Below are 23306 nucleotides of genomic sequence, written 5' to 3' on the forward strand. Positions count from 1 at the left end.
CGTAATATAGAGTTCATGAAGTACGGAAGACACGTAATTACAAATGTGAAATGGGAAGGTACATGTATATTTACTTCGCTAACTAGTAACGGAAGACTGACCGCTATATTTACATAATTAAAGAAATTTTACCTATGAAACCATGTTTTCTCAAAATATCTCAGTGACAGAGGAATACATATATATCAATGACTAATAAAAACATTTATTTTGTACTAAACAAGAGAAACCTAATAAAACTATGTTAAATAATTGATTGTAATGTAAAGAAATATATATGGGCTATATAGAAAAATTATTGGCTTGCACGAAAGTTAATTAACTTTAACAGACAGTTAACTTGCCATTAACTTGAAAAAAAGTTGTAGAAACTTAGAACTAATACAAATGTTGTAAATTCATTAATTTGTCGATGTGGTTTGTAAATAGAACGCAGATTCTTAAAGATATCTATACCCGATTTTTTTGGTAAGAAAATTAATTAAGCACTTTGGTCATTAATTAAAAAATTGATTCACAACTCTTACTTTCTTAAGTTTAATCTTTATGATTTATGTGCAATTTAAAAAAAAAATGACATTTTTCTTTTGAACCCATAATATGATGAATTTTTCCGTATGTCAAGTTCAAAAGCGTCATTATTTATTTCCGATCTGCTAGCATTGAACTTTTTATATCCATAATTATTAGAAAACATGAATGTATATGTATTTGATGTACTGATCGATTGGTGTTGATTACGTTGTGATAACACCAACAGACACACGTTTATGTGAATTAATCGTTAGTATGTTTTAAGTGCAAAAGGTCAAGTTCAACACATATTATTATAGGCAATCGGATCACGCGCTCGTCCTTTTCCGTAACCGGTAAGAAGACTCGGACGTAGATCGGCGCAAGAATTGCATCAAATCGATGCATTTCTTCGCCGGAAGCGTGACCGTGGATGAGGTTGAAAGGCCAAAACCGAATCCCTGAATAATGTGTTATTTATATTTTCACCACAGATTCAGTTTTGGTATCATTAACGTCTTATTCACTCTAATACATGAACATGTAAGTGGAAATCGATAGTGGTACAATACCTTAGATGTGTATAATATCTTAGATGCATTTGAAAGCTCACGTTTCAAAGTGTAACGTACGACTGTGACGTCATAGTTACGTTTATTTAAGAAATAAGGTATCATTTAAAAATATTTATCGGGATATAAATACGGGTTGGTCACGTGATCAAATTCCATAAAGCCCGAAGGGCTTTATGGAAAATTTGATCATGTACCAACCCGTATTTATATCCCGATAAATATTTTTAAATGATACCTTATTACTTATATTTATATTTTTGGTTGGTAACATTGCTGAATTGTGTTAACAACACGTTTCCATACATTTCAAATTGTTGACGTCCACAACGAAGCGTCATAGATGTTCAAAATGACGACAACACAAAACAAAGTTCTATAAAATGAAGAACTGTTTTAATTATTAAGACGCTAGAAAGGAAGTATATCAACATATACTTATACATTAACTCGGGAGTATATAATGGAAAACTCTTCCATATGTCTAATTTTAGGGGGTGGGGGGATTATGATTTAAACGGGGATGCGCAGTGTTACACTTAGAGTTGTGATGCGCTTTGACTTTTGAAAAGTGAAGACGTTGAAGACCGACTTTGAAAGATATTCTGTGGATATTGCGGAGTTAACAGAAGACTGAGATGGAGGAACATGAAGAACAGGGCGGCAGTCGTCAGGTGTAGGCAAATCTTTTATAGACAGGACAGAGGACGCAGCTCAGATGAATCTCCGGAAAGAACTGAACATCGCAGAGAATGTGGAACTGCACGAAGGTAAGGGACGGTTTGGATTTGGATATGTAATTGTTGATAAACATGAGCTCACTGAACGCTTCTTTTGACTCGATAATTTTTTGTAATAGGTTTTTAACGACGCCTCGCTTCGATGTCCCGACATAAACTTGGAAACCGACATCAAGCACTATGGCTGCTGTGGCACGGAAGCAGTGTGGTGTGTAGGTCTTAATGCACTTTGACGACTTATCGGCCATACATCCTGTGAATGACCTTTTTGCTAAAGCCTAATGTCATCGTCTAGCAGTAAGTACAATTCCGCATCACCGAGGACCAGGGTGAAGTTGTAGCAGACGAAATTTTAGACATACATTAGGCCTAGTAGGCTAGTAACTAAAGACATTGTTTACAGAAATGTTTTTATCAATTATTGATGAAAGTTCACTGCTTGGAATACAAATAAAACCGTAAATACATATTGTGATGTTGATTTCATCTATTGAAAGATTTCTGTAGTAAGTGAGAGCGATTGCTAGATGTGTATTGCCTTAGTAAAAGTAGTACCTGTTACCTACTTTTAACAAATGTTCATACGCACAGCCGTGACCTCTGTTGACCCCGTAGTAGATTTATCCAGAAATAAATACGTATTGCTCGTAATAGTGTTATGTAGGAGAAAACAGTTGCAAATGTAAATATATATACGTAGCAACCAACTCTGATGGCGTCGATCCACATACGAGGTTCATTTGCGGTTACGGAAATAGCCCAGCAGTTACAATTGTATTATAGGATTAAACATTCTTTTTGAAGAATTTATCGATGTGTAAACTCCGGACAGTGTACTCACAAACTGAATAAAAGTGCGAAGCACTTTTATGTTAAGTTTGTGAGTAAAATGTCCGGAGTTTACATATCGATAAATTCTTCAAAAAGAATGTTTTGAATCTTATAATTCCAATTCATTAACTTTATTAACAATTGCAAACACTTGAATAGTTTCCCCGCACTATGTTATTTGTTTTCAGGCGTGTATGAATGCATCGCGTTTTCGGATTTATTGATGTATAAACTCTTGTTCATCTTTATTTTTGTCCAATCAAAACAATTGTAATAAATAACATTGAAATTATATCTCAATAACAAGCACTGACCGAAGTTTATCATTTTGATTTCATAATTCTCCTTCAATGTAGAAATCAAGAATATATACATTGTACCTACAAAAAAGATTAACTTTACAAAACTTAGGAGCGAACTTCTTTGTTGAAGATACATGTACGAGCTAATGCATGACTGTTCCATGTTCAACTCTTAGTATTTGATTACAAGATTTTGCAATGTAAACAATGCATCGTCGTAATTCAATCTGCATTAGGATACGCTCCACAACAGTGAAGCTTGCGTAGCGCGCCCTCTGGTGAGAGAATGCGTCATAAATTTCCAAACTGAAGCAGGGCACCTTTTATATGAAATAATTCAACTATCTTTTTATCAATCTTTCTCCCTCCAAACAGTAAATATTTTATTTTCTTTTGGTTGACTACACGCGGGTGACGTAAAACGCACAAATTACCCGTACGCCCCCTTATATCCGCCACTTATTCATTTACGTTTTTTTAAAAAATTCTTTTATTCTTTATCAAACGCCCGCAAATGAAGTATGGTTAATATTTTGCTTTTACCCTGTCCGTCCTAGCACGCATTTTGTCCGGGGATTTTCTCTCGGAGGCTCTTCATTTATACTTTCTACCACAATTTGTGGAAATGAAATTCTGAAAACCTGTTCACCCGGATTTTCAGATTGATTTGTTCAATTTTGAGAACGTTGTATCTGTTTGGGTTATTTTTAGATGATGGTTCGGTACACATATAGCCATTTCACCATGTCTGTCTGTCTTTCCCTTTACCTTTTATTGAGTCAATCTTAAAATGAGTTTTACTTCGTTGAACATGGATTTGAGTTAGTTATCAAGTTTACGTTTAACTAACTTTGACCAAAATAGTTACCATGTTTACGTTTAACTGACTTTGACCAAAATAGTTATTAAGTTTACGTTTAGCTAACTTTAACCAAAATAGTTACCAAGTTTATGTTTAACTAACTTTGACCAAAAGAGTTACCAAGTTTACGTTTAACTAACTTTGACCAAAATAGTTACAAAGCTTACATTTAACTAACTTTGATAAAGATAGTTACCAAGTTTACGTTTAACTAACTTTGACCAAAATAGTTACCAAGTTTACGTTTAACTAACTTTGACCAAAATAGTTACCAAGTTTACGTTTAACTAACTTTGACCAAAGTAGTTACCAAGTTTACGTTTAACTAACTTTGACCAAAATAGTTACCAAGTTTACGTTTAACTAACTTTCACCAAGGCGCTGTATATTGCGTTACTCAGATTTAGATTTCTCCTGTTGTTGTTCACTATTTCTAAAAAAAATTATTGACAAAAACAACACATCAGATATACATATATACACATTTAGAGAAGAGGGGTTACATTTTATGGGGTAAATATCTCCACTACTGTATGAATTATAACTTAAAATCTTGTTCTGAAATAAACATGTCCGCTTTTATCATCTTTTTTCAAACGACACATTGCTATATACAGAATCTATAGTATAATGATTGTTAAGGTATGAAAAACATATATTGGGGACAAAGGACGTGAGTTTTAGTTTGTAAACCGTATTTAAGTGACACATGAGGAATGTTGAAATTGATACCTTTCTTATCTTCAGCTATACTATATTTCAAATATATTCCAAAATGGATGAGTTCCGCGAGGGTATTAGTCCCGTTTGGACAGGCCTGCTGGTTTTTACCTTCTTTCAATCTTGCGTAGTTTTGACGTAAGATGTAGCATTCTATATCGATTAGCGTCAAAATCAAAGTACCGAAAGTACACACGTATTGTTAATTTTTTTTCTTGACGTATACAGTGAACGACGATTTGAAAGTGTAACTACTATGTGCAATTTTTCCAGTATGTAATTTTATACCATCTTCATACAGTAATGCTTAATTATAATAAATTTGTATTGTATATTTTTCAGTTTGTATTGTATGACATCCCATTTGTATTCTTTATTTTCCGTTTATATTTTATAATTTAATTTTTCACTCGTATTTTATACTTTCCATTTGCATTGTAAAATAATATTTATATTGTATCCGAGGGATTGTTTATTTTGATTTGTTACGAAGGATTTCATTGGTCAAGCTTTAGTCTGTATCATGTTGAAAACTAGCGAGATGTTCCGGTTGCTCACCACTAGATAAATTGGTCCCCTATGTCCGTGCAGTACTAGATAAACACATTATACCCCCATCAGCTAAAAAGTAAAATATACAGCACGTCTCCAAAATGTAAATCTGAGTTTACAAAATTACCCGAGCGTGTATTGGCCACGTCAATTCTGAATCGTGAAAATAAGTTTTTCAAACAATCAGTATGCATGTGGAAGGGACGAGTCTTGTAACTTTCTAATGCACCGTACATTAGTCTAAATTCATGGGTCTTCACCTACAGCTGGTGATGTCTCGATAGAAGTGACAAATTCAAAAAGTGGCGCTTACAAATCAAATTCAAACACACAAAGGTAAAGATCACGGGTCAGGATCCAAGGTTATATACATGTACCTGTCTCAACTGGAATCTTGTATTTCTTCTTCTTTCAGTTCAGCGTAACGGGGTAGCAGGACAATATCGATATTTATCCACTCCCAAAGATCTCCAAGCAGTAGTTACCGTTAAGGATCAAGCACTGGGTATCTGTGACGTCAATCTGACTTGGGCGGAAGTTCACTATAAAAAGTCCTGGAAACCTCTGATATATATTGTGAAATGGGAAAACACAACAGGTAGGAAACAGTGTATTCAGTGTTCCGCACGTGTTCGACTATAAATGAAACGAAAACTCTTGTGTAAAACGTGTAGACTGTACACAGGGTTATTTTCGCCCCCGGTTATTTTCGCATTTTTGCACTTGCAGACGGTTTCTCCCAGTTCTGCCAAGACAGTTGTTTTGAACGAAATATAAGAGAGAAACTAGTTTTGGCCAGTCTTAACTTTGCCCACTGATAACTTAGGTAAAACTATATTTCCCTACATACAATAAATTAATACATTGATTAGATGACAAACTAACAAATACCTGTATAATAAGAAAGAAAAACACAACCTACAAAAAAAAAAATAGCTAGCAGAAACGATGAAATTGGCGACAGGAGATTATGAAATAGACAAGAGCTAAAGTTCTCATTTCTGACATTGAAATTCAAAATCTTAATAAGAGATATGAGCTCCAAAATACCGCCCCCTTTCGCTTTCACATGTACATATATATATATGATAAAACCTCGTTTCAGATTACACAACTGTAACATCAGAAACAGGAGTAAATGCAATCAAAGCAACAGGACTATTAAAAGACAAAACGTATGTCTTCTCCGTGAAGGTCAAACAAGGCTGGCTGATTAGCGATTGGAGCAGATCGCTCCACGTGACAACATCATCGCCATCTGTTGTCGAGGGAAAAGATAGTAATGGTAAGTGTATAATCATGTCTGTATTTCTCTCTCAATTACACGTACGGTTACACGCATTTTCAAGTTTGTACTAGTAATTTCAAATTCTTCAATGTAAAACTTATACGGTACCAATTTTGATGCACCAGATGCGCATTTCGACAAATAATGTATCTTCAGTGATGCCCAAGCCGATCACTGATCTATGCAAGGTGAAGATAACGAACAGTGATCAATCTCATAACTCCTATAAGCAATACAAAATATATAGTTGGGCAAACACGGACCCCTGGACACACCAGAGGAGTAAGCATCCCCTGTTGACCAGTCACACCCGCCTATTATCTTTATCCCCAAAAATCAATAGCAAAATAAATAGAGTTCCACACAGCGCATCTACTGTGGCTGTCTAGTTTTTATTTCTTATTTGTTTGTTTTATTCAATTGTTTTTAATTTCTGTATAGTTAAATTTCTTTTTTTAAAAATCCATGTTTTTATGTGTTAAACACTATGCTTTGGTACGTTTTCAATTTTCATTGAATTCAATTACAGATGATGACCCAAGGTACCCAAAACCTAGAAGTTTAAAGGTCAAATACCTGTCGCCGATAAGCTTCAAACTGAAATGGCGGGATGCTAAAGACGCCAAAACATTAAAGGTCAAAGGTTATCGCGTGACATGGAAACAAAAGAAGGGCGAAACTCATAAATCCGACCTTATCACAAAACGATCGTATTCTGTTAAAGGACTGAAACCGGATTCAATTTATCTGCTAAGAATACAAACTGTGTACAAATCTAAACTTTCCAAGTCTTTAACGTTGTTTTGTAAGACACAGAGGGAGTTTGACGTCAGCCCCCCGGCGTCTGTGAGAGCAAAAGCTGTGGGAACAACGGTAAGTTATACAGAAATATACAGGTTTTATATCAATGCCGAGAGGTTAGAGCGTTAGCCCCGCATACGGAAGGCCGGGGTTCGAATCCCGGCCGCGACACACCTAAGTCGTTAATACAGGTAGTGACAGTTCCATCGCCAAACGCTCGGCATCAGGTGTGAATGTCACGGGTCCTCGGAGATGACCATATGAACGGATGACCCGTGTCACAGTAGGTGTGGGACGCTAAAGAACCCTCATTGCTCAATGGCCGTAAGCGCCGAGCATATGCCCAAATTTGAAGCCTTTCACCGGTCTTGGTGACATCTCCATATGGGTGAAAAATTCTCGAGCGAGACGTTAAGCAAGATACAACAATTCTCCAACAAGTGTTTGACTCTTGGATTTTGTCATTTATTCGGTACATGTTCAAATGAAAAGTGACGCGCACGAACGCACGCACACACACATACTCACAGTATAGCATTAATTTAATTTAATTTCATTAAAGTTGCACCTGTACTTACCATAAAGTATCAAAAGGGCATAACTAACATTGTTATTTTCAAACGGCATCTACTCATGCAACCAACAAAGTAGTAAAAATAAAGAAGTAAATGCTTTTGATGTAAATTTGAACAGAAAATCCAAGTAAGTTGGTCCCCCAACCGGAAGCAGACGGATAGTAAGATAGTGGGCTACAAGATTCAGTACAAGAGGCGAGGGATCCGGAGAGGGGATGTGTGTACCGCCATGGCCAGCTCCTGGAAGTCCCGATACGTCATCACAGGTACTCTACGTCCATATTATATATTTGATCTTTTCCATTTGTACTGTTTAAGAATTCATTTGTATCGTATAATCTCCATTTACATTGTTTAGTTATAATAAATTTGTATTGTATATTTTTCAGTTTGTATTGTATGAATTTCCATTTGTATTCTTTATTTTCCGTTTATATTTTATAATTTTTCACTTGTATATTATACTTTCCATTTGCATTGCAAAAAATATTTACATTGTATCTGAGGGATTGTTTATTATAATATTGATTTGCTACGAAGGATTTCATTGGTTAAGCTTTAGTCTGTATCATGTTGAAAACTAGCGAGACGTTCCGGATGCTCACCCCAAGATAAATTGGTCCCCTATCTCCGTACAGGACTAGATAAACACGAGGTTGATGAATGAGAGAAAGTTCTGTTCATTTCACATTTAGGTAAATACGAAAAATAAACATTTAGATAATGTAAAAGACCAAGCCTATGACTTGATAATCGGTCCATGGTTTACACCAATGAGATTCTTTGATACAAACTAACATAAACAATCCCTCGGATACGATACAAATGAAAAATTATTCAAGACCAATGAAAAAGAAAAAAATGCTATTGAAGGAAAAATATGCAATACAAACGAAAACTTTTACAATACAAATTTAGAAAAAAATGGATTATTTGAAAGATATACAAAACAAATGAAAATTTGTACAACACAAATTGAAGACACATGTATTGAACAAATGAAAAAGATCAAATAATACAAAGTTTGACATGCCATATACATGTAGGTACGTATAGAAAACCGGTTTGCTTTTCTATATAGAGCTTTCCATTTTTTTTTTATATGTGTCATCGTTTTGTCTTGAATACAAATGGTGCAAAGGAAACGTACTGAAAATTCAAAATCTATACGCAATCAGTAGAACACTGTCATGGGGCGGTTAAGATATAACCATATTTACAATTACCAATGTTTTGTCAGCTTCACATATCTTATTTCTCAATACAAGAACTCACATTTGAACTTGACAGCATAGTTATACATAATGACATGGTTATTATTCTCCTGATGTTGTGTCACGATCAAGCAATGCCACCATGAATTGAAGTTAGACTGGGCCATTAAAACACAATCTAGCTTCTTATATCTTATCTGGGGTTTTTTCATTTCATGGTAGATTTACTAAAAGGGGAAGCCTACAAGATAAGAATAGCTGCAAAATCCCGATATGCAACAGGTCCATATTCATCATGGCGTCTGGTTAAACTTCCGGGAGGAGTGCGCAATAGATCAAACGACGAGGCCTTAGATATCACAACCACCCCACCACCAACACGTGAGACGAATTCCTGGAGCTAATGTTTATTTTCTTTAAAGTCATTTAGGCCTATAGTGAAATCATTCAAAAATTGTTTTTTTTTAAGACGAATGAAAAGCGATCATATCATACGAATATACAACATTTTGATTTTCTTATTTCAAAGAGCATAAGAAATTGTTGAGATTTGTCAAATTTTGTATATTGCGTTATTCTTCTTTGATTTAGCAAGTCCAGAGGAACTGTTTGGTCTAAATATAGAACAGATTTCCGCGGGAGTTAACATAACATGGAATGACGTCTCTAGTGATGTAGTGACGTATATGGTTGAAATCACACAAGGTATATGTATATCGCTAGCAAAACAGAGATGTCAGCTTAAACTTGATAAAACACTTACTGTATACCTTGTCCTGTACACCATTTTATCTCCTCCCTTTTGAAACAGACTCTCAGATATTGTATATCAAGGAGGTGTACCGCGATCCCCTCGCTCTGGAGGTGTACAGCCTTGACCCGGGCGGAGAGTACAATGTGACGGTCCGGGCGGTGAGCTCAAGGGAGATTGGACACTTCTCGGCGTCGTTCTCAACCCCTGGTACGTTTGCATGAAGAAACTATTACTTCATTCGTGTCTCAAATTCTGCTTCAGGTAGATTACATAGTGGTGGGTATTGCAAAATTGTATATTTCTAAAATAGTGTTTATTTGCACTATGCTTCCCTATTTTGTTTTTCAATTTAAACTTATTTCAGTGAAGCAATGCATGTGATAAGAGTTCTTCAAAGAGGTTACATGTATCGATATCTTCGTGCTTTTTATACAGTCCCTGTAACTGTGGTGACGGATGGACCCCACGTGACCTTAACGGGCGGGAACTTGACACTGCGCTGTATCACGCAAGGAATTCCCAGGCCTCAGTATGAATGGGTTTTAGGACAAGGGTTTGTAGGTCTCCTTTACATTCTGATTAATTAAAACATTTTCATAATGTCAAGTGCATGTATTTTACCTCTCTACATACATGTACATGATAATGACATTCTTAATCGTAAGAGGTTTTGGTGAAAGGGCCATTGGTGTATCCAAGGGTCCTGATTTGCCCAACTGTTTATTTTGTATTCTTTTTAGGAGTTATAAGATTGATTACTGTTCGTTATCTAAATCTTGTCAATATTATACAGTAAAACACAGTTATAGTGAACACGCTTATAATGAATTCACGCCTACATCAAAGTGATTTTTATTCCTTGTAATTATAATCATATCGACGACGCTTTATCTATTTTCTTAACAAGAATCATTTTCATTTACTCCTCCTGGAGTTCATTTCATTCATTTGTCGATTCGATATATCCCAGTGAATAAAGGATTAAACATTCTTTTTGAAGAATTTATCGATGTGTAAACTCTGGGCATTTTACTCACAAACTGAATAAAAGTGCGAAATACTTATTTTAAGGTCCAGAGTTTACACATCGATAATTTCCTTAAAAAAAGAATGTTTGATTCTTCTAATTCCAATTCGTCCCCTGTATTATCAATTTAAAAAAAATGAATACTTTTCCCGCACTTTGTTATTTGTTTTCAGGTGCGTATGTATACATCATTTTTGGATTTATTGATGTGTAAATTCTCATTTAGCTTAATATTTGTCCAATCAAAACAACTTTAATAAATAATTATTTCGTACACATCTACGTCATTCATTCTGACCTTAATGGATAAAACAAATCACGAATCGAAATTGTTTGTTCTGAGCACTTCACTATAAGCGTGTTTTGCTGTCGTTATTTAATTGCATATTATATATTTCCAAGTAATGTCAATCGCGTCCTAGTTTGTAGGCGACTGGAGATACTTGTAAACAAAAGCAAATTTAAATTTTGCATCAGTTCTCTCCAAAGAATTACATGCAGCTAGCGTTCATGATTAACAATTCTGTTGCATTTATGATAACGAACTGATTGTAAATGCACCGATAAAATTAAATATACCCTTCTTTCAGACTCGTTATGACATCACCAAGTTTGAGGAAGAAAATTTCAACAAGTATTTGATGCTTCTAGAGTTATATGACATTCCAGAGGATTTCCAAAACCCGATATGTAAATCCCAGAATAACCTTGAATACGTCGCAAAAGAACATCGTATTCACATCATAGGTAGAGTCCTCCATTCACTTAATGTTGATATCATTTTCGTATCGTACAAGTGGTACTCAAATATAGGATCTCCTATGGTTTGTGGTTAGATATGAATTATATTAAACGAGTTGTGTGTTTTATATCCCCGAGTCTTGGCAAGATTCTCTTTAGTGTGATAAATAAAATTCTTGTAAAGGGTATTATCCAGTGGATAAAGGCGTAAACATGTGACAAATATCGTGACGTCATAAACTACGTCATGAATAGTTGTATAGTGCGATATATTAAATCTACATGTATGCTTTGGTTGGGCTGACCTAATGCTATATGCGTTAAACTAAGGTCAATGCAGTGACCGTTTTGTACCGCGTGTCAGTGTTGATCGAAACACAAACTCTCGATTTGTAAGCTATTGAAATATCCACGTCTATAAAGTAAAATTCCCACGTGACGACTCAACAGGAATTAACTATGTTGTAGGACCGTTTACGGACACTTGATACAAACAAAGGAATGGGTGCAGGGGTTAATATGTGTATGGGCTTCGTGTGATAATAATAATTACAAATATGAAATTCCTTTAAAAGGGACTTCTCAATTTTCTATGATGTTCAAAAATTTGAAATACCAGTACACATGCATGATCTCCCCCTATATAACTCTTACGTGAAGTGTCCTCACCGTGTTTGGACGTATTTGAGAAATCAATGAATTAAAATACATTCAATACGGTAAATGGAATTCATATTACTTATAGAGACATAAATCTAGTTTTCATTACAAAAAATCCCGTGGGGATCCGGGTTAGAACAGGTCCTCAGTAACCCTTTCTTATCCTAAGAGGCGACTAAATGGGGCGGTCCTTCGGATGAGACCGCAAAAACCGAGGTCCCGTTTCGCAGCAGGTGTGGCATGATAAATATCACTCCCTGCTCAATGGCCATAAGCGCCGAGCAAAGGCCTTTATCACGCCTCAGACAAAATTGTTGAAATCTGATTGGTCAGATCTTGGTCACATGACGCCGTGAAAAAAACCGTATCATGCGAGTAAAATCCGTATTGGGCGAGTAATTTTATTTATCGTCGGGTTCGACTTGCAGCCGTTTCAAAAGGAAAGACATTTGACTAAGTTGTATGATATAGACCCCCAAATATACAGTTAGAGGTCTTCGACGTGATAAATTCGTTACACAGTCAGTTAGTGACCTGATACGGAAAAATACATGGTGTGAAAAGAAAACCCGTATCGGGCTCGGCTTCGCCTCGCCCGATACGGGTTTTCTTTTCACACCATGTATTTTTCCGTATCAGGTCACTAACTAACTGTGTAACTAATAATATTTTGCAGCCCTTCACCGGCAGTAGTGACGTCTCCATATGGGTGAAATATTCTTGAGAGGGACATAAACAATATTAAATCAATCATATGAAAAAAAGTTTACGTCTAGCAGGTGTTGTTAACATGGATGGGATATGAATTTTCAGTCCCTAGTTCAAGACAATTACTTTAAGAAACATTGCTGTTTCGATATCAGGTATTGTGTATTTTGAAATTGATTGTTAGAAATATTTTGATGATCAGGTGCAGTTCCACCGCCAGTGAACAATGTGTCAGTTACGGCTTTAAATCAGAGGAAGATTGAAGTAGAATGGGACATCCCAATCGAACACGAATATCTGAATGTCACATATCTTATTACAATTGAGGATAACTTTGGAAATTACTGGAGCGAGGAAGAGACATCTTTGAGCCGATATGTTTTCAGAAACCTGACAGCAAATACAGAATACAGAGTGTCGGTCATCGCAAAAACATCTAATGGAAGATCTTCAAGCGGAAATGACATCATATCCGTTAGAACAGAGAAGGCCCTACCAAAACCAACGCTTCAGACTTTGTCGTGGAATGATACGGTAGTTATATTTATCATGGAACGATACGGTATTTATAAATATTTATCATGGAATGTTGCGGTATTTATAAATATTTATCATGAGATGATACGGTATTTATATTTATCATGGGATGATACGGTATTTATATTTATCATGGGATGATACGGTATTTATATTTATCATGGGATGATACGGTATTTATAAGAGTTTATCATGGAATAATGCTAGCATGGAATAATGCGGTATTTGTAAGTGTTTATCATGGAATAATGCGGTATTTATAAGTGTTTATCATGGAATAATGCGGTATTTATAAGTGTTTAGCATGGAATAATGCGGTATTTATAAGTGTTTATCATGGAATAATGCGGTATTTATAAGTGTTTATCATGGAATAATGCGGTATTTAAGTGTGTATCATAGAATGATACATGTCTATTCTTTGACATATATTCCTTGAATAGGATTGGTGTTATTCACAAATAGAAATGATTGTAACTATCGGCATTGGTTAAAAGGTCTCCAGGACACCTATATATTGATGTACAGGTATTACTGTAAGTGATTTAGGAGTTGGGGTGTGGAGTAATGATTAGTATTGTTAGTGACTTAGGAGTTGGGGTGTGGAGTAATGATTAGTATTGTTAGTGATTTAGGAGTTGGGGTGTGGAGTAATGATTAGTATTGTAAGTGACTTAGAAGTTGGGGTGTGGAGTAATGATTAGTATTGTTAGTGATTTAGGAGTTGGGGTGTGGAGTAATGATTAGTATTGTTAGTGATTTAGGAGTTGGGGTGTGGAGTAATGATTAGTATTGTTAGTGACTTAGAAGTTGGAGTGTGGAGTAATGATTAGTATTGTTAGTGATTTAGGAGTTGGGGTGTGGAGTAATGATTAGTATTGTTAGTGATTTAGGAGTTGGGGTGTGGAGTAATGATTAGTATTGTAAGTGACTTAGAAGTTGGAGTGTGGAGTAATGATTAGTATTGTTAGTGACTTAGGGGTTGGGGTGTGGAGTAATGATTAGTATTGTTAGTGATTTAGGATTTGGGGTGTGGAGTAATGATTAGTATTGTTAGTGATTTAGGAGTTGGGGTGTGGAGTAATGATTAGTATTGTTAGTGACTTAGGAGTTGGGGTGTGGAGTAATGATTAGTATTGTTAGTGACTTAGGAGTTGGGGTGTGGAGTAATGATTAGTATTGCTAGTGATTTAGGAGTTGGGGTGTGGAGTAATGATTAGTATTGTTAGTGATTTAGGAGTTGGGGTGTGGAGTAATGCTTAGTATTGTTAGTGACTTAGGAGTTGGGGTGTGGAGTAATGATTAGTATTGTAAATGACTTAGAAGTTGGGGTGTGGAGTAATGATTAGTATTGTAAGTGACTTAGGAGTTGGGGTGTGGAGTAATGATTAGTATTGTTAGTGATTTAGGAGTTGGGGTGTGGAGTAATGATTAGTGTTGTTAGTGATTTAGGAGTTGGGGTGTGGAGTAATGATTAGTATTTTAAGTGACTTTGGAGTTGGGGTGTGGAGTAATGATTAGTATTGTAAGTGACTTAGGAGTTGGGGTGTGGAGTAATGATTAGTATTGTTAGTGATTTAGGAGTTGGGGTGTGGAGTAATGATTAGTATTGTTAGTGATTTAGGAGTTGGGGTGTGGAGTTATCATTAGTATTGTTAGTGATTTAGGAGTTGGGGTGTGGAGTAATGATTAGTATTGTTAGTGACTTAGGAGTTGGGGTGTGGAGTAATGATTAGTATTGTTAGTGACTTACGAGTTGGGGTGTGGAGTAATGATTAGTATTGTTAGTGATTTAGGAGTTGGGGTGTGGAGTAATGATTAGTATTGTTAGTGATTTAGAAGTTGGGGTGTGGAGTAATGATTAGTATTGTTAGTGACTTAGGAGTTTAGGTGTGAAGTAATGATTAGTATTGTAAGTGACTTAGAAGTTGGGGTGTGGAGTAATGATTAGTATTGTTAGTGATTTAGGAGTTGGGGTGTGGAGTAATGATTAGTATTGTAAGTGACTTAGAAGTTGGAGTGTGGAGTAATGATTAGTATTGTTAGTGACTTAGGGGTTGGGGTGTGGAGTAATGATTAGTATTGTTAGTGATTTAGGATTTGGGGTGTGGAGTAATGATTAGTATTGTTAGTGATTTAGGAGTTGGGGTGTGGAGTAATGATTAGTATTGTTAGTGATTTAGGAGTTGGGGTGTGGAGTAATGATTAGTATTGTTAGTGACTTAGGAGTTGGGGTGTGGAGTAATGATTAGTATTGTTAGTGACTTAGGAGTTGGGGTGTGGAGTAATGATTAGTATTGTTAGTGATTTAGGAGTTGGGGTGTGGAGTAATGATTAGTATTGTAAGTGACTTTGGAGTTGGGGTGTGGAGTAATGATTAGTATTGTAAGTGACTTAGGAGTTGGGGTGTGGAGTAATGATTAGTATTGTTAGTGATTTAGGAGTTGGGGTGTGGAGTAATGATTAGTATTGTTAGTGATTTAGGAGTTGGGGTGTGGAGTTATCATTAGTATTGTTAGTGATTTAGGAGTTGGGATGTGGAGTAATGATTAGAATTGTTGGTGATTTAGGAGTTGGGGTATGGAGGAATCAGTAGTATTGTTAGTGATTTAGGAGTTGGGGTGTGGAGTAATTGTTTTGTCCAGTTAACAAAATGCCTCAAACCAAAGTTCAAAATGTAATCCAATTATTGATCAGCCAAGGGTCTGGGACAGACATCATTGTGAGACATTCTGTGAAAGCTATCAAAAATACAGAGAAATATGTAATTCATGTAACTTTTCAATAAACGAATACAGATTTACATATAAACATTGTGTCAAATTAGTCAACACATTCAAAAATATAATTTAGAGTCGTAACATTGTATATTATACATAGTATCAATTACTGAACAGTAGATAATCAGTTTTGTCTTGTTCATAATGCACAAATAATTTACTAAATTCAAAATTATCTCATTCAAGACAGTCTAAAGATTCATAACATTGCAAAATTAAAAATAGTATTCACTCGAAAATGAAATGAACAGCATTTACACAATTACTTATAATTTCCACAATTCAACCTTTGCATAGTGAAATAAACATTACAATATATCATTCTGACAATTTTCAAGAATAAAACTTACATGGTTGCCGCTGTCTATGAAAATAGAATTCTGTTACAATCTCGTGCAAATGATACCGGAAATGAAAATAGATACATAGAAAACAAACCGTACATAACCAGGTATGAAAATTCCGGATTGACATGGCGTAATTACACTACAGTAATGATTAGTATTGTTGGTGATTTAGGAGTTGGGGTGTGGAGGAATCAGTAGTATTGTTAGTGATTTAGGAGTTGGGGTGTGGAGTAATGATTAGTATTGTTGGTGATTTAGGAGTTGGGGTGTGGAGGAATCAGTAGTATTGTAGGTGACGAAGGAGTTGGGGGTAGTGTTTAATTTGTAGTAATTGAACGATCGGAGAATGTGTATCTTATTTCATGATAAACACAATCTAGGTGTAGATATGTATACCCCCTGCAAAGAAGGTTTCTGAAACATTTCCTGTTAGTGATAGTATTGATCATTTTATTTACGGACAAATGTAAATTTCATAAAGGACACAAAATTTAAGAGCAGGTAATACATGGACCCCGGACAAACCAAAGGTGAGATCAGGTGCCCAGGAGCAGTAATCATCGCCTGTTGATTGTGGTAACACCCTGCAGTGAACCCTATATGATGCATATAAAATGCACGAAATATCGAAAATAACATATTGTATAAATATGATGTATTTTAGAAATTTTGCTGGACACATTTACATTAAGTTTACTTTCCTGACACATTCCTATTTCCAGATTTCCTGACACATTCCTATTCCCAGATTTCCTGACACATTCCTATTCCCGGATTTCCTGACACATTCATATTCCCGGATTTCCTGACACATTCCTATTCCCGGATTTCCTGACGCATTGCGATTCCCAGATTTCCTGACACATTCCTATTCCCAGATTTCCTGACACATTTCTATTCCCAGATTTCCTGACACATTCCTATTCCCAGATTTCTTGACACATTCTTATTCCCAGGTTTCCTGACACATTCCTATTCCTATTCCCAGATTTCCTGACACATTCATATTCCTATTCCCAGATTTCCTGACACATTCCTATTCCCAGATTTCCTGACACATTCCTATTCCCGGATTTCCTGACACATTCCTATTCCCGGATTTCCTGACACATTCCTATTCCCAGATTTCCTGACACATTGCGATTCCCAGATTTCCTGACATATTCCTTTTCCCAGATTTCCTGACACATTTCTATTCCCAGATTTCCAGACACATTCCTATTCCCAGATTTCTTGACACATTCTTATTCCCAGATTCCCTGACACATTCCTATTCCCAGATTTCCTGACACACAGAGACGTGGTAATCTGTTCTATTTAAAAATCACTAGGGAACGGAGTCCTTCTCCTGTTTGACAGGGTTTGACAGGGAAAGAGTTATTCTGTGATAACCCTCTATATAGGCACAAAAAGTATCATCCTTGGTCACACCCCATTTCTAATGATTTACTGGATCCACCACTGTGGTTTTCTGAAATTTAACATGTACTGTCCTGTTAATGGTCAATTGTTTGACAGGAAAAAAATACTCTGTGACATAACCTTCTATGTAGGCACAAAAAGTATCATCCTACAATGTAGGCCACACACCATTTCTAATGATTTTTTGGATCCACCACTGTGGTTTTCCGGAATTACAACACGCACTGTCCTGTTAATGGGTTCGTTTTTCTACTAGGCAATCGTGCTGAACTGGGCGACAAACAGCGATACACCACCGAACATGGTTCGAATACTCTACAAGAAAGTTTCAGATCAAGAGTTTCTTGTGCGAAAGTCCTACCCACAAAAGTCGACGATGATTTTACAAGGTAGGGTCTTATTTGCGTTCTTCATGAACATACTCAACGGGCTTATTGATAAAGAAATTTCCTCAAAGACTTTTTGAAGAGGCCTAAGTGAAATATTTGTAACCGACTCAGAACATTCTTTGCCATTTCTCCCAAGGAATTTATTTATTTTGTCTTCTCTTTTCAGGATGTTCTTACATATAAAAGTTGCAATGTAAACTCGACAAGTTCTTCTCTGTTACTTTCATAGTAAACGTGATTTGTTAGATACATATTTCTTGTTTTTATTAAATATTTCCATGGCTACCTACCCATCCCACATGCATTGTATGGAGACACTCATTGTAACAATAGTAATCTTTGCTTACTTATTACAATCGTCGGTTTTATTGTAGATCTTCAAAGGAACTCGACGTATGAAATGAAGGTCGTAGTGGTGTACGACAAGGGGGAAGTTGTCTCCAATGTTTTAACGATTGAGACTAACATTGCCAGCTTCCTGCAGGGTAATCCATATTTCTACAGATAATGCTAAATACCGACTTGATGAAAATTAAATTCTCTCGGACTTTTCTCACATGAAGCTATTTTAATACCACGACACGCCTTGGTGTATTGGGTCCTATAGACGAAAAACGCTGATATCTGACCTTGACCCATTTTGAACTTTAATTTTCACGTAATCACTCAATATATTTCAGTCTACTTAAATATTTCCCGTAGTTCTAAAGTTATATTTAAGATTCAATTCAAACTGCGATCTGAAATTTGAAATCGAATTTTCCACGATCAAAATCATCATTTTTATTAGATACATTTTATCATCACAACCGGTATGTGTTTGATAAAAATTAAGAATTTTCGCTCATATCATAGAAATTTATATGATCTTGCATGGATCAAGCGCTCTAAATAACAGTTTAGACAATGTCTTTCCATTTATCTATTTTTAGAAAACAGGCGTCCCACCCCTCCCGCCGATGCCTACCTGATGGTCAACAAGACTGCCATGACCATACGGTGGATCCCGCCCCACCCTGAGTATCGCACTTACGTCAGGCAGTACAGACTAGATATTTATCAAGATGGCATACTACAGCGACATCTCATGGATAACAAGGGACGCAACTTCACACTTACCCCATTCGGTAAAATCTTGATGACTGCTGTATTATTTAAATGTTATGCCATGACAACTATTGTGGTCAGTTGTTGGAACACATGAAACGAGTCATGGGAATTCTATGATATAGGCTTTCAACAAAATTCTTAATGCACTTTTGTTGCCACCAAAAAAAAAGGGGGGGGGGGAGAATTTTAAATAAGAGAGAAAAAGAAATCTTGTTTAAAAATTGAAACTGATTATAGTTGATTGTAGAAAACAAGATGATTTTAATATAAATGCTTTATATAACCTTCCTGTTTGAGGAATTGAGATAATTATATATCAGTTAATGTATATATCATTTATGTATCAGATCCACATAGTAGTTATATTCGTTTATTAGCCTTTTCCCCGTTATACATCAGTTCATTTTACCGTTTATTTATCAGGATATGAAGAAGGTGAAGATAATTAACAGTGATCAATTGCATACGAAGACTATAAAATTACATTGAGAACAGTGTAGTTCTATCAAATGTATCAATTATATATTACTTCTGTAAAACTTATACGGTACCAATTTTGATGCACCAGATGCGCATTTCGACAAATAATGTCTCTTCAGTGATGCTCAAACGAAATGTTTGAAATCCGAAATAACTATGAAGTTTTACAGCTATTATAGGGAAAACAGTGTGCCAAAAAGGGGAGTCAAATTGGTCTAAGGATAAGAGCTATCCGTGAGGGAGATAATCCTTAATTTTGAAACGAGTTTCTAAATTTTATAACAGTAATTAAATATACATCCGTATTTTCAAGCTAGTAAGTACTTAGCTACTGGGCTGTAGAGACCCTCGCGGACTAACAGTCCACCAGCAGAGGCCTCGACCCAGGGGTCATAATGTAAAACTTATACGGTACCAATTTTGATGCACCAGATGCGCATATATCAGATATGTATCATTTAATATTCATTGTGTTAATGAAATTTATGTCCGTCGGATGGGGCGTTATTTAGAGGATGCCCCGTGTCAAGGATCACAGCCCCCTTGGCATGCAAAAGATCGATTTCTGAATTTCGAAAGAGTAGGCTCATTGAGGACCGCTTGGGAAACTCCAATACTCACAACCAAACATATTTCAATTAGTTAACCGCCGTAAAAGGTATGAAATATTGCCAAAATGGTGTAAAACCGTCAGTTAATCTGAATGAAATTTGATTTGTGAAGAATTCGTATCAATTTTGCATCAAAGAAAACCTACACAAAAGTTTTCTATCCAATTTTCCCTATGATACCGTCATCAAGAAAAGAATTAATAAGAATCGGCTGTATATTATCTATAGTCAGATGTAGCTAGTGTTATTTTCATATAAAGGAAAGGAATCAGTAATTTCGATTATCTTCACGATAAGTTATGACTGTGAATTCTTGTACGTAATATAATATGTCAATTTGTGAGAGGGTGAGAAAGATTCAGTCTCTTGTACGTGAGGGGAAAATGAGCAAAGACGCTCATATTTAGGGATGAAGTAGCTTTAAAAGTGATAATTTTTCCCGGTGGTTTGAATTTCTTGTTGTGTGTGTTTCAGATGATACTAAGGAGGTGGCCGCTTATCTTACAGCGGTCAATAATGCCGGGGCCAGTGACCCCATTCTCAGGACTTACAAACCACTGGCAGGTAATCTCAGTTTGTATCCAGGAAATTGAATCCTTAACTTATACTTGTAGACAACATTAAACTTACATTGTGAAATATTGACATATTCATGGGGTCTTGATTTCGCGCTTTAAGATTTCTTATTTTGCTGTTTAAGATTTCTTATTTCGTGGTTGAAGATTTCTTATTTCGTGGATGAAGATTTCTCATTTCGCGGTTGAAGATTTATTATTTCGCGGTTTAAGATTTGCTGTTCTTAAAAGGAGTTTATCTTCTCCGGTTCTTTTGGAATTATAAATCATTGGGCGGTTGACGAAAACGATATCAAAAAACGAAAACGATATCAAAAACGAAAACGATATCAAAAACTCCAAAAACGTAAACAAACTTAACAGAACTCTTCAAAAAAAAAAACAAAAAAACAAAAACAACAACAAACAACAACTCATATTGGCATCAAACCACCAATACAACAAGAAAAACGAGAAAAAGGGTAGAGTTGTGAAAATTCAGGCACATTGAATAACATTTTTCAGATGAAGAGAAACCCACAGGGGCTGTAGGTAGTCTGAGGGGTAAGGCCTTGTCATCCAATTCCATCTTGGTCGAGTGGGAACCTCCCACTAACAAGCGACTTACGAGGTTTCTTCTACGTTACCGACCACTCGTCGAGTATAACGATTCGAACATTGTTGATGAGTGGCTTGGACCTTCGTACAACAACTACGTTTTGATGGGCCTCCGTGGCGCTGAGTCTTACTTCATATCCGTGATTCCGTACTTTAATGAGTTGGTGGGAAACGATTCGTCAATCATCGCCAGGACCTATACCGGGGCGCCGTCAGCACCCCCGCAAGATGTCACTGCGACCAATGTTAACTATACGGTAGGTGTTGAATTAATGATAATAACCTAGTATGTTTAGTGCATATTGTAGTTGCTTGTAACCGGTAACGGTATACCATTGAATGTATGCTGTGACTGACTGTAACCGGTAAAATATCGTTTGATATTATACAATTATTGCTGTTTTTGAGATCAATACGATGATTTAGACACCTGAGGAGTACAATATTCACCGAGTCCGAAGGGCGAGGTGAATATTGTACTTCGAAGGTGGCTAAATCATCGTATTGACCTCAAAAACAGCAATAATTGTTTTATTATATGATTAAATGATTAAAAAACTCTTCAAGATTGTTCTTTGCTTTTTACCTGATCAGGATATAGGGCTCACGGCGGGTGTGACCGGTCAACAGGGGATGCTTACTCCTCCTAGGCACCTGATCCCACCTCTGGTGTGTCCAGGGGTCCGTGTTTGCCCAACTATCTATTTTGTATCGCTTGTAGGAGTTATGAGATTGATCACTGTTCGTTATCTTCACCTTGCCTTTAATTGTAAATCTTAGCCGAACCCAGTGAGAAACGCGGAATTTCATTGGACGGCAAAAATAAGTATAATCGATCGCGTCAAATTGGAAGTTTCCGACCTATTTTTGGTCCTATGTGGAAAAAATAATTCCTTATGTTCATCTGGAAGGTCACGTACAGGTAAACATAACGTAGTATGATTTCTACATTGTTGGATCTCAGCCAATGAGAGAGCTAGGAATTATTCAATCATATAATGAATGTTGTTATTGACTGTAACCGGTAAAATATCGTTTGATATATATTGTTATTGACTGTAACCGATAAAATAACGTGTGATGTATGCAGTTGTTGACTGTAACCGATAAAATAACGTTTGATGTATGCAGTTGTTGACTGTAAACGGTAAAATAACGTGTGGTGTATGCAGTTGTTGACTGTAACCGATAAAATAACGTTTGATGTATGCAGTTGTTGACTGTAACCGGTAAAATAACGTTTGATGTATGCAGTTGTTGACTGTAACCGGTAAAATAACGTTTGATGTATGCAGTTGTTGACTGTAACCGGTAAAATAACGTTTGATGTATGCAGTTATTGACTGTAACCGATAAAATAACGTTTGATGTATGAAGTTGTTGACTGTAACCGATAAAATAACGTGTGATGTATGAAGTTGTTGACTGTAACCGATAAAATAACGTTTGATGTATGAAGTTGTTGACTGTAACCGGTAAAATATCGTTTGATGTATGCAGTTGTTGACTGTAACCGGTAAAATATCATTTGATGTATGCAGTTGTTGACTGTAACCGGTAAAATATCGTTTGATGTATGCAGTTGTTGACTGTAACCG

At 36.0% G+C, this 23306-nt stretch overlaps 1 protein-coding gene and 1 long non-coding RNA gene across 2 annotated transcripts in view; both read left to right on the top strand.

The window, feature by feature from the left end:
• The window catches only part of LOC125661574 (fibronectin-like), a 36794-nt gene that overhangs the window by 1912 nt on the left and 11576 nt on the right, over positions 1–23306 (top strand). Inside the window, exons 2-16 of the mRNA XM_056146032.1 lie at positions 5508–5690; positions 6198–6377; positions 6910–7253; positions 7875–8022; positions 9193–9351; positions 9562–9675; positions 9782–9931; positions 10160–10281; positions 11342–11498; positions 13063–13394; positions 18203–18335; positions 18710–18820; positions 19268–19462; positions 21011–21100; positions 21616–21965. Of these exons, the coding sequence (XP_056002007.1) occupies positions 5508–5690; positions 6198–6377; positions 6910–7253; positions 7875–8022; positions 9193–9351; positions 9562–9675; positions 9782–9931; positions 10160–10281; positions 11342–11498; positions 13063–13394; positions 18203–18335; positions 18710–18820; positions 19268–19462; positions 21011–21100; positions 21616–21965 (2768 nt within the window). The remainder of the gene's footprint in view (positions 1–5507; positions 5691–6197; positions 6378–6909; positions 7254–7874; positions 8023–9192; positions 9352–9561; positions 9676–9781; positions 9932–10159; positions 10282–11341; positions 11499–13062; positions 13395–18202; positions 18336–18709; positions 18821–19267; positions 19463–21010; positions 21101–21615; positions 21966–23306) is intronic.
• LOC130049045 (uncharacterized) lies at positions 1599–2289 on the top strand. The gene is made up of 2 exons (XR_008797565.1): positions 1599–1855; positions 1945–2289. It is a non-coding gene; the product is annotated as an uncharacterized LOC130049045 (long non-coding RNA).

This window comes from Ostrea edulis, chromosome 8 (genome assembly GCF_947568905.1).
Source record: "Ostrea edulis chromosome 8, xbOstEdul1.1, whole genome shotgun sequence".
Lineage (NCBI taxonomy): Eukaryota > Metazoa > Mollusca > Bivalvia > Ostreida > Ostreidae > Ostrea > Ostrea edulis.